This window comes from Vigna unguiculata, chromosome 10 (assembly GCF_037176805.1).
Source record: "Vigna unguiculata cultivar grain cowpea cultivar isolate G323 ecotype 2 chromosome 10, ASM3717680v1, whole genome shotgun sequence".
In the NCBI taxonomy this organism is placed as follows: domain Eukaryota; kingdom Viridiplantae; phylum Streptophyta; class Magnoliopsida; order Fabales; family Fabaceae; genus Vigna; species Vigna unguiculata.
In genome coordinates, this window is record NC_140801.1 from 41,512,648 (window position 1) to 41,524,305 (window position 11,658).

General features: G+C 41.8%; 2 protein-coding genes across 2 annotated transcripts; both read right to left on the reverse strand.

Moving 5' to 3' along the window:
• Positions 1–3,434: 3,434 nt before the first annotated feature.
• Positions 3,435–4,965, reverse strand: LOC146883225 (uncharacterized). Its single transcript, XM_085667478.1, has 3 exons — positions 4,681–4,965; positions 4,252–4,500; positions 3,435–3,500 (listed from the first exon to the last, which is right to left on the reverse strand). The coding sequence occupies exons 1-3, from the start codon at positions 4,963–4,965 to the stop codon at positions 3,435–3,437; spliced, it is 600 nt and encodes a 199-aa protein (XP_085523604.1).
• A 4,913-nt stretch (positions 4,966–9,878) lies between these two features.
• Positions 9,879–10,871, reverse strand: LOC114165494 (uncharacterized). Its single transcript, XM_028050104.2, has one exon. The coding sequence runs from the start codon at positions 10,869–10,871 to the stop codon at positions 9,879–9,881; it is 993 nt and encodes a 330-aa protein (XP_027905905.2).
• Between the last annotated feature and the right edge of the window lie 787 nt (positions 10,872–11,658).

Genomic DNA, 11,658 nt, shown 5'->3' on the forward strand with positions numbered 1-11,658 from the left:
TATTATTCCAACAAAGGTGTTCCTAAGTTCCCATTTTATTGGACCTGTAAACATAAGTTCTCCTCGTTGGCCATATGTTTGATGTCGAGTGAAGAGTTGTCAGTTTTGGATATTCTGAACTAGTTACCCCAAAAGCATCTAACCCGAAGACTTCTTAACCTTTACTTGTCATCCAGCCTTCAGGATGAGTTTATAATATGTTTTTGCTTGCTAAATTTGTTCTTATCTTTCAATTATCATGTGCTCAAGTTGTCTAAGTCCAAAAGGTGTGGCCTATTTAAAAGATTTGTTAAAAAAGCTAGTTGTTAGAGGATCTGGCAATGTTGAGACCTTAGCCCCTCCTATTGAAATAATTGACACCCCCATTTACCAAATCCTTGCTCTTGATGTTACAGTTGTCAGTGATACCGAGAAGAAGTGTTGAAAGGACAAATCCAAGCATCGGGCACCACTGCCAACTTGTTCATCACTAATATCAAGTTAGTCAAGAACAACATAGAGTAGAGAATTTTTGGCTCGTTGACTCGGTAAGATAAATTGTCCACTTTCACTAAGATGAGTACACAAGCGACATTCCTCGATCTACATTTGATGTTGTTGGGCAAAGGTGAAGATCTAGTCGAGGTGAAAAAGATAAAGCGAAAGCTTGTAGATACTTGTCATTCATTGGATGAGGCCCTTCATGTCAATGGGGATTTGGCCTCATAACTAAAAATAGCCCAATATTCCCATGCAGAGAAGAAAAAGCTACAAGACTTCTTAACAAAATCAGTTGATAAGGAGAAAAGGCTCCAAAGGGAACTTTGCTAACTCTAATGCAAGTTCGATGATATCATGTTAAGCTACCAAGTCGAGACCACCAAGCAGGCTTCCCTAGAGGAAGATTTATCGATGCACAACACTTTGTGTTGTAGCAACGTGAACTTGGGTTCTCCAAAGCGCGACAACAGTGGCCTTCTTCTAAATCATTACTCTCAACGAGGGGAATTTTGATGTCGACAAGGAATTTTACAATGGAGAACTTATGAATGTTGATTACATTCCCGAGAATTCAATACAAATATTTGGTGTCGTCGACCAAGAAAGAGGTGGAGGTGATGCTTGAGGATTCTGGTCTTGCCCTTTTTTCTGTTGGGAATAGTCTCTCTTGTTTTGGGACATTTTTTGTAACCTCTATGAAGAATACAAAATTTTCTCTTTGTTTATAGATATTGCATACAAAATATCATTACTGATGACAATTTGAGTGGCCTTGTGCCTTTTACTACATATTTTTTGCGTATTAATTCAGATTGACGACTAACTTAACCGATCGTTTTGCAATTTGCGTCATTTACTTCTCTCTTGTTGATGTTACAACTTACCTAACACATTATATTGTGTTAGGGCTTTGTTTTATTTGGATTTTATACAGGGAAAATTTGTTATTTTAGCTTTTAACACATCTTATTGTTAGGTAATTGGGAGGCATTCACCAAAATGAAAACTTCCTTAACCGGTCACTTTAAATTGTATTTGGGAGGGATTCACCTGAATGAAAGCTTCCTAGACCAATAAATCTTGATATAATAAAATATGTTCTCATTAACTCATGCCTCGTTAAAACCTTTCCAGCTAAAATCCTCCTTAGATAAAAATGTCAATAAAGGAAATAGTACATTTAATCGAAATGAATTTTCAAATGGGAAACGTTCCATGTTTTCAAGATCTCTTCCCATATCATTATTTCTAGTAGGTAGGCTCCGTTTTCTAGATTTTTCCAAACCCAAAAAGGCCTTTCCTAGATGGGTGCAAAGTTGTTGTCTTTGGTGTCCTTTTGAGCCTCAACTATACTCCTCCATACCAAATCTCCTTATATGAATTCTCTCAGCTTTATCTTTGTCTTGTATCTTTTGGTAGTCCTCTCCTTATAGATGTCTCTTCTCTGATTTTTACTTCATTCTACATCTCTTGATGAGATCTAACTCAATTTTTCAGCACTCTAAATTCAAGGGCAAGTTGTCTATTTGTTGTCGCATGTAACATCCCTAAGGAATATTACTAATATATAATAAATAAATTCTGAAATGAAATAAATTCCACATTTATAAATAAATCATTTCCCAAAAACGCGGGAAATTCAAATCTTTTATACAATGCAATAAATATCGGAGTCCATAATTATAAAACCGTTATAAAATTAAAATGGCTCCCGAAGGTTACATAATTATCTCAAAAATAAAATAGTAAACATATATACAAAAATCTCATGTTATCCCTCACTCCGAATCTAAGCATCTCTTGGCCCACCTGTCAAATCATCTGCTCCCGAATAACAAGTTATCCGATCATAGTCACACACACACAGAAAGGGTGAGCTATGCACAATATATAAACCAATACATGAAATAAATATGCCACCCATCCCCAAAATAACATAAATAATATTTCATACTTTTCAAATAACCCAACCATGACCTCATAGTCCTTCATGAGTCATATCCATGAACTAGGTCTTTGGACTTCACTGTGCTCCCACGAAACTAACTCATTCGTGGTCCAACCCTATGAGCCTATCCCGCTCATAGTCCTGTCCTAGAGACACCTCGTCTGTAGTAAAACATTCAAGTCTCATACTTGGACCCTAGCACGCACGCAATCACCATACTATGGACTCCTCGCCCAATACTAGCCAACGGGAACATATCAGTTCCTTGCCCATCGTGCGCCCGACACATGTAATCACCATACTAAGGACTCCTCGCCCAAGCTAGACACTCAGTCTCGCTTAGGCTAGTCCACTTCGCCTGAGCGAGCTTAAAACAGTGGCATAAACACGTTACCTTGCTAAGGCAAGATCATCTCGCCTGGGCGAGTCATACCATCGCTCAAAATAACTCCCACCTCGCCTAACGAGGATTCAAGCAAGCAAAACTCAATTCTCATCGTGACCTCGCTTAGGCGAGTCGTTCGCGCCTAAGCGAGCATCCTGTCGCTCAGAACCCCAATACATCTCGCCTGGGCGAGATATCGCGCTCAGGACACTCAGGTCACTTCGCATCCTCGCTTAGGCGATTGTCTCTCGCCCGAGCGAGAGACAAGTCTCTCAACCCTGATACGGGGTCACCTAGGTGAGAAACGCAATACAGAAGCAAAAATGAGGTTCTACAACTCTCGTTTAGACGAGATACACTCGCTTGGGCGAGACTTGCAGAGTTCTCCCTCTGTTTACACATACATACCATCCAAAACCATACCAAACCAATCCACAATTATACCAAAACGTAATACAACAGTACCAAACAATTCATACCCAAAAGTACAACGTATACACATGGTATAAGCACATTTGAATCACCAAAAAAATACAGGTTTGGCCACAATCAACCCTTACCGTACCCTAACACCCTCCTTCCCAAAACATACAATGCACAAAGCTTTCTACATAATATCAATTACACCAATTTTTCAATCCCAGTACCTATAATATACAATTCATATCTTACCCAATCAATTTGAGACTAAAAAAACACAGAATCACAATCAGAATTTATATGCACATAAAACAGCTCCCCTAACCTGAATGTTTGATTGAGATTGGGAAGAAAAGTGGGATTTCTTGGTTTGCCAATGATTTTCCACAGACTCTCTCTCAATTCAGCCCCTTACACACCCAAAATCTCACCTCACAGCCTCAATTTCAAATTCCTCTTCAATGTTAATTATTTGGTGGTTTTCCAACCCTCTTGGTTGCCCCATTCTGCTAGGTTCTATCTACCTTTCCACATTCATTCCAAACTAAGTTTAGTAAAAATAAAAGTTAAGTTCTGTCTACCAAGGTTTAAACTCATGACCCTCCATTCATAATGTCAAAGCACAACCACCATGCCAATACATATTTAGTGATACACTCCAATCAATATAAGTTTACATTGTCAATTCCATACTCATACATATTATTAAAAATAAAAAATAAAACAACAACACATAATTGACATACATAGGACTCGAACCCAAGTCCTCTCACACAATCAAAGTACTCTCAACCACGAGCTAGTACTTTTCCACGTCACACCAAACAATAATTAATGTCATAAAGGCACTTTCTACCCACATTAATTAATTAATTAATTAATTAATTAATTTTCACGGGTCTTACAATTCCCCCACCTTTAAAAGTTTTCGTCCTCGAAAATAGGAATTATCAGAAAAGAGGTGAGGATAAGACTTCCTCATGAGATCCTCCATCTCCCAAGTCATCTCCTGGATTGCCTCGTCCCAGAGAACCTTCACAGTCCGAATCTCCTTCCCTCTGAGTTGCTTGACTTGAGAATCTAGAATTCTCACCGGTCCCACTCCCAAAGTCAAATTCTCACGCACCTGGACATCATCCTGCTCCAGCACATGAGTAGGATCCGTCACATACTTTCTCAACTGAGATACGTGGAAGACATTGTGCCGGTTTGCAAAGTGAGGTGGCAATGCAATCCCGTACGCCACTGGTCCAATTCGCCTCGTAATCTGATATGGACCGATGAATCAAGGTGTCAACTTCCTCGACTTCAATGCTCTCCCAATACCTGTTGTAAGGGTAACCCTGAGGAACACGTGGTCCCCAGCCTCAAACTCAAGTGGCCTCCTCCTCTTATCTGTGTAGGATTTCTGCCGACTCTGAGTTGCACGCATCCGATCCTATATTACCCTTACTTTCTCAGTAGTCTGTTGTAAAAATTCTAGGCTAAGAACCACAGACTCTCCATCTTTTTGCCAACACAAAGGTGTCCGACATCTCCTGCCATACAAGGCCTCGTAAGGTGTCATCCCAATGCTGGAATGGTAGCTGTTATTATAAGTGAACTCCACCAGCGGTAGCACATCACTCCACGTCTCGAGGTGATCCAGAACACATGTTCTCAATAAGTCCTCCAGAGACTGTATGGTCCTCTCAGACTGGCCATCAGTCTGAGGATAATATGCCGAGCTCATTCTCAACTAAGTGCCCAAAGTGTTCTGCAACGACTGTCAGAACCTCGAGGTGAATCTCGGATCTCTATTTGATATGATACTCGCAGGTACACCATGTAATATGACTATTTCCCTGACATACAGCTCTGCCAGTTTATCTAGAGACGTCTTCTGATTAATGGGTAGAAAGTGTGCGCACTTCGTCAATCTATCCACTATTACCCATAGGGAATCATGCCTCCTCACTGACATTGGTAGATGCATAACAAAGTCCATGGAAATGTTGTCCCATTTCCACTGAGAAATCTCTAGAGGCTCTAACGTACCCCCTGGCCTCTGATGCTCGATCTTCGCTTTTTGACACACTAAGCACGATGCTACATAATCTGCCACATCAGTTTTCATGCCAGTCCACCAGAAGGTCACCTTCAAGTCTTTATACATCTTAGTCATACTTGGATGTATGCTAAGACGGCTCTTATGCCATTCGTCCAAGAGCATCTTCCTCAATACCCGACTCCTGGGTACGCACACCCTTTCTCTAAAATGCAAGATGTCGTCTTTACCCATCTTGAAATCTTTTCTCTTATCTGTACCCAGCTCACCTATTATCTGTTGCAGCTCTTGATCCTTTCCCTATTCCACCCGAACCTCATCTAAAAACTCATTGGTAATTCTCAACATGTTGCACCATATATGACTTTCCCCCATATCCAGCCCCAGATTCATGTCTCGTAACCTCTCTAACAACTCCAACTCCTTAATCATCATGGTTGACACATGGATCCTCTTCCTACTCAGGGCATCTGCTATGACATTAGCTTTACCAGGATGGTATAACAACTCAAAGTCGTAATCCTTTAAGTACTCTATCCATCGCCTCTGTCTCATATTCAGCTTTTTCTGGTCGAACAAGTACTTCAGACTCTTGTGATCGCTGAATACTTGGAACTGTGCTCCATACAAATAATGCCTTCAAGTCTTGAGGGCAGAGACTATTGCTGCTAGTTCCAAATCATGTGTAGGATAGTTCTTCTCATGCACCTTTAATTGACGAGATGCATATGCGACTGGCCGTTTCTCTTGCATTAACACGCAACCCAGCCCCTGATATGAGGCATCACAATAAACCTCAAACATCTTAGTTGGATCTGAAATGACTAACATCGGTGCAGTCGTTAACCTTCTCTTCATGTCCTCAAAACAAGTTTCACATTCATCAGTCCAAGCAAAAGGATGATCCTTTCTAGTGAGCTGAGTTAACGGATTCACCCTCTTGGAGAAACCCTCCACAAATCTCTTGTAGTAGCCTGCCAGACCCAAGAAGCTCATCACCTCGGTAACGGTCTGCGGTCTCTCCCATTTTACCACCGTTTCAATCTTGGCCAGATCCACTGCTATCCCCTGGACTGATATTACATGACCTAAGAACTGTACCTCCTTGAGCCAAAATTCACACTTCGATAGTTTCCTATACAGCTGATGCTCTTTGAGGATTTCTAGCACCACTCTCAAATGCTCCGCGTGTTCCTCCCGGCTATGTCGTCAATAAACACAATGACAAACTGATCCAAGTACGGCCGGAAAATTTTGTTCATGTAATCCATGAAGATCACTGGAGCATTCGTCACCCCAAGCAGCATCACCACATATTCATAATGCCCGTAGCGTGACCTAAAAGTCATCTTCTGCACATTCTCTGGCTTGACCAAGATCTGATGATACCCAGACCTCAAATCAATCTTTGAAAACACCGCAGCTCCTTTCAGTTGATCCAGTAAGTCATCAATCCTCGGCAATGGGTACTTATTCTTTATGGTCAGCTTATTCAATTGTCGATAGTCAACACAAAATCTGGAACTGCCATCCTTTTTCTTCACTAACAATATCGATGCTCCCCACGGTGACGCACTCGATCTGATGAACTTCTTTTCAAGCAGGTCTTCAATATGCTTCTTCAGTTCAGCTAACTCAGCTGGTGCCATTATGTATGGTGCCATAGAAACTGGTCCCGCTCGAGGGATGAGATCAATAGAGAAATTCACATCCTTACTCGGTGGCAATTCTGGAATCTCGTCTGGGAAGACATCAGCATACTCATCCACTACTGGTATGCTTCTAATCTGCTCAACTGTGCTCTTCTTCTCTCCTTGAGCCACTATCATGAAACAAGTAACTTCAGCTTCAACCTCTCTAATCCCCTTTTGAGCTGATATCAACTCTAGCCCCAAAGTCTCTGGAAAAATCACACTGCGTCGTCCGCAATCAATAACAACGTGATTGCCTGACAACCAATCCATTCCCAGAATTACATCCAAGCCCTCCATTGGCAAGCAGATGAGATTCACTTTGAACCTGCGGCCCGCTGTAAGACTCGTGAAATTTATTAATTAAATAATTAATTAATAAATAAATGCGAGTAAAAAGAGCATTTATGGCATTAATTGTTAGTTGGTATGACGTGGAAAAGTGCTAGCTCATATGGTTGAGAGTACTTTGATTGTGTGAGAGGACTTGGGTTCAAGTCCTATGTATGCCAATTATGTGTGGTTTTTTATTATTAATTTTTAATAATATGTATGAGTATGGAATTGATGATGTAAATTGTTTTTGATGGGAGGGCATCACTAAATGTGAATTGGCATAGTGGTTAGGCTTTGGCCTTATGAGTGGAAGGTCACGGGTTCAAACCTTGAAGGGTAAAGAATAAGCTTTATTTTTGCTAACTATTAGTTGTGGTATGAATGTGAAGGGATAAAGAAAACCTAGCAGAAGGATAACCATTAGGTGCTGAAAAATCACTCACTAAGGGACTTGAATAGTCATTAAGCTCACACTAAAGCCAATCCCGTTTTATTTTTAAAACCCAACATAAAGGCACCTATGAAAGCCAAAATTTAGGTAAAGGGAAGGGTTTTGGCATTTGTGGTGAACTGCTATAGTGAGAAGCACGAATTTGAGAGTGTGAGTGGAGTTGTGGGTGTGCAAGGGCTGGACCAAGGGGGAAATTGCGAATCAAGGCTTCTATCTTTTCAATTGTTGATCACTAATTCCAGGTTAGGGGAACTTTTCTTTTGTGCGTGTGAATTACATGATATGTGTATGGTTCTGTGTCATGCTTTCTAAATTGATTTCTGTTTGGCATGAAATTCGTGTATTATGTGCAGTGATTGAGAGTTTGATTGGTTTGAGATGGTGTGCATAACCATGTGATGCATTATATGATTAGGGTGAGGGTTTGGTATGGATTGTGTCATTGTTGATTTTATACTCGAATTTTGGTAGTCCATATGAATAGGAAGCATGATTCTGATGTTGCTTGCCATTACTTTGATTTGGAAGCGCTTGAACGATGTTTGACATTGGTGTTGAGTGAAGTGCATGCGGGAACAGACTCGAAACCCTACAAGACTCGCCCAAGCGGGTCCATCTCACCTAAGCGAGAGTTGCAGAGTCTCAGATTGAGTCCTGGTTCGTGATTCTCACCTAGGCGACCAAGGAGTGGTTTGAGCGACATGGTCTCTCGCTCAGGCGAGAGACACTCGCCCAAGCGAGGTCACGAAGTGACTTGGGAATTTTGGGCGCGATATCTCGCCCAGGCGAGAGGTTTTGGGTTTTGAGCGATGGACACTCTCGCCCAGACGAGAGTGACTCGCCTAAGCAAGTTTTTGAAGTGCAGTGGTGTTGTTTTGTCGAAACTTCGTCTAGGCGAGGTCTGTGTGTTGTTTTAGGCAAAGGTGTGACTCGCCCAGGCGAGAGGATCTCGCCTAAGTGAGATAACTTGGTGTTGTTGTTGTTTTAAGCTCGCTCAGGTGAGGTGAGTTAGCCTAAGCGAGGCTGAGGGCTTAGCTTGGGCGAGAAGTCCCTTGCTTAAGCGAGTTAATGCGAATTACTATGTTTCTATGTGTTTGTGAGTGTGTTTTGGTTGTTTATACTAAGGTTAGGTTGTATATGCATGTGGTGTGGTGTTTGGGCTTGGAGGACTAAGTCCAATAGGGGTCTGGGATGTGCTTGGTGGTTGGACACATGATGGACATGGAACTGGTTGAGTTCCCGTCGGCTACTAATGGGCGAGGAGTCCTTAGTATGGTGATTGCATGTGTCGGGCGCACGATGGGCAAGGAACTGTTATGTTCCCGTCGGCTACTATTGGGCGAGGAGTCCATAGTATGGTGATTGCGTGCGTGCCAGGGTCCAAGTATGAGACTTGGATGTTTTACTACAAACGAGGAGTCGGTAGGGCAGGACTATGAGTGGGATAGGCTCATAGGGTTGGACCACGAATGAGTTAGTTTCGTGGGAGCACAAGGAAGTCCCAAGACCTAGTACATGTATATGACTCATGAAGGACTATGAGGTCATGGTTGGGTTATTTGAAAAGTATGAGAATTTTAGTTATGTTATTTTGGGTTGGGGAACATATTTATATTCATGTTTTGTTTATATATATTGTGCATAACTCACCCTTTCTGTGTGTATGTGGCGATGATCGAATATCTTGTTATCCGGGAGCAGATGATGTGATAGGTGGGCCAGGAGATGCTTAGACTCGGAGCGAGGGCTAGCAGAGGATATTTTTGTATATACATATAGTATATGTTTATAATTTTGTTTTGAGAATTTTATGTAAACCTGGCGGGAGCCATTGATTTTGTATTTCAGTTTTATGAATTATGGACTCCTGGTTTTATGGCTTTATATATTGTATTTTGAATTTTATTTATTTAATATCAGTAATATTCCTTAGGGATGTTACACCCACCACTTCCATTAAACAACCTACACAGACCGAACTGGTAGCCACCTAACCTGAAGATGGAGTTGAAACCAACAACTCACAATCCAAGTCACGTTTCTCCAAGCTCAGTTTTGACACACATGCATCAGAAATAAAGGAATGTGTTACTCCGGAATCAAACAACACCAATACTACTTTACCAAACAATACCCGACTGTGTAGCCTCGATGGTGGTTAGGGCAAAGGCTCTGCCAGCTGCTCTAGCTCGCTCTGCTGGCGATGCTGCTGGTTTCTTCGCACTAGGACTCTTCTTTTCTGGGAAATTGTTGGCGAAGTGTCCCGGTTTGTCGCATATAAAGCACTTGTGACAGTCGCCTGACTCTCCTACTCCGCCTGCCAGATGTGGACAATTCCTCTTCAGGTGGGGTCTGCCACACTGGTAGCAAGTGGGACCCTGAGAAGTCTGTTGTCGGCTGTACGGCTTTTTCATCTGTCTAGCCTCCACAACATTTTTCTGATGTCGGCTCACAATAGGACCAGGGCCCTTCTCCAGGTATTCAACACTCTTGGCATGTTCCACCAAGACTAGGAATCTTCTCTCTCTCAAGGGCGTCACCACCTTCTTTAACTCATGTTTGAGTCCTCGCTCAAACTTAAAGCACCTCCATTCCTCAGTAATATTCTGCGAGGAGTATCTCGTCAGATGCTCAAACTTGTTGACATACTCATGCACTGACATATCCCTTTGCTGCAGTGTAAGGAACTCTGCCTCCCTGTCCTGTCTAGCGGTATCTGGAAAATATTTCTCCAGGAAACGAGTCTTGAAGTTGGCCCATGTCGCCGGATCCTCCCGAGTCTCCATCTGTTGTTGCATACCTGTCCACCAATATTCCGCATCCTCATTCAGCAGATAGGTAGCAAAGAGAAGTTTCTGCTCATCCTCACAATTCATCACCCTGAAAATCTTCTCACATTTGTGGAGCCATGCATCCGCTTCATCAGGAGAGGCTTTGCCAGTGAACTCTGCTGGCTTGTGGCGCAAGAAGTCCTCCACGGTCGGCACCCTGATTGGTGCAATCGCCGTTCTAGGCTGCGCTGCTACGGGTGGCTGCATCGCATCCACCATCCGGTGAATAGCCTCAGCGATGTCATCCGCACCACTACTCCTCCTCCTCCTGTTAGCAGCCATAGCCTAGATACGCCACATCACAACTGTTATAAATCAGTCACTTAGTCAACAAAAACCACACACATCTTTTCAACATTCAACACACAAACATGCAACAAACAACCACATCGATAAACTCACTTCCCACTAGCCCCAAAATATTTTAAAAATATTTTCAAAACTTTTGCTCTGATATCAATTGTAACATTCCTAAGGAATATTACTAATATATAATAAATAAATTCTGAAATGAAATAAATTCCACATTTATAAATAAACCACTTCCCAAAAACGTGGGAAATTTAAATCTTTTATACAATGCAATAAATACCGGAGTCCATAATTATAAAACTGTTATAAAATTAAAATGGCTCCCGAAGGTTACATAATTATCTCAAAACTAAAATAGTAAACATATATACAAAAATCCCATGCTATCCCTCGCTCCGAATCTAAGCATCTCCTGACCCACCTGTCAAATCATCTGCTCCCGAATAACAAGTTATCCGATCATCGCCACACACACACACACAGAAAGGGTGAGCTATGCACAATATATAAACCAATACATGAAATAAATATGCCACCCATCCCCAAAATAACATAAATAATATTTCATGCTTTTCAAATAACCCAACCATGACCTCATAGTCCTTCATGAGTCATATCCATGAAATAGGTCTTGGGACTTCACTGTGCTCCCACGAAACTAACTCATTCGTGGTCCAACCCTATGAGCCTATCCCGCTCATAGTCCTGCCCTACAGACTCCTCGTCTGTAGTAAAACATCCAAGTCTCATACTTGAA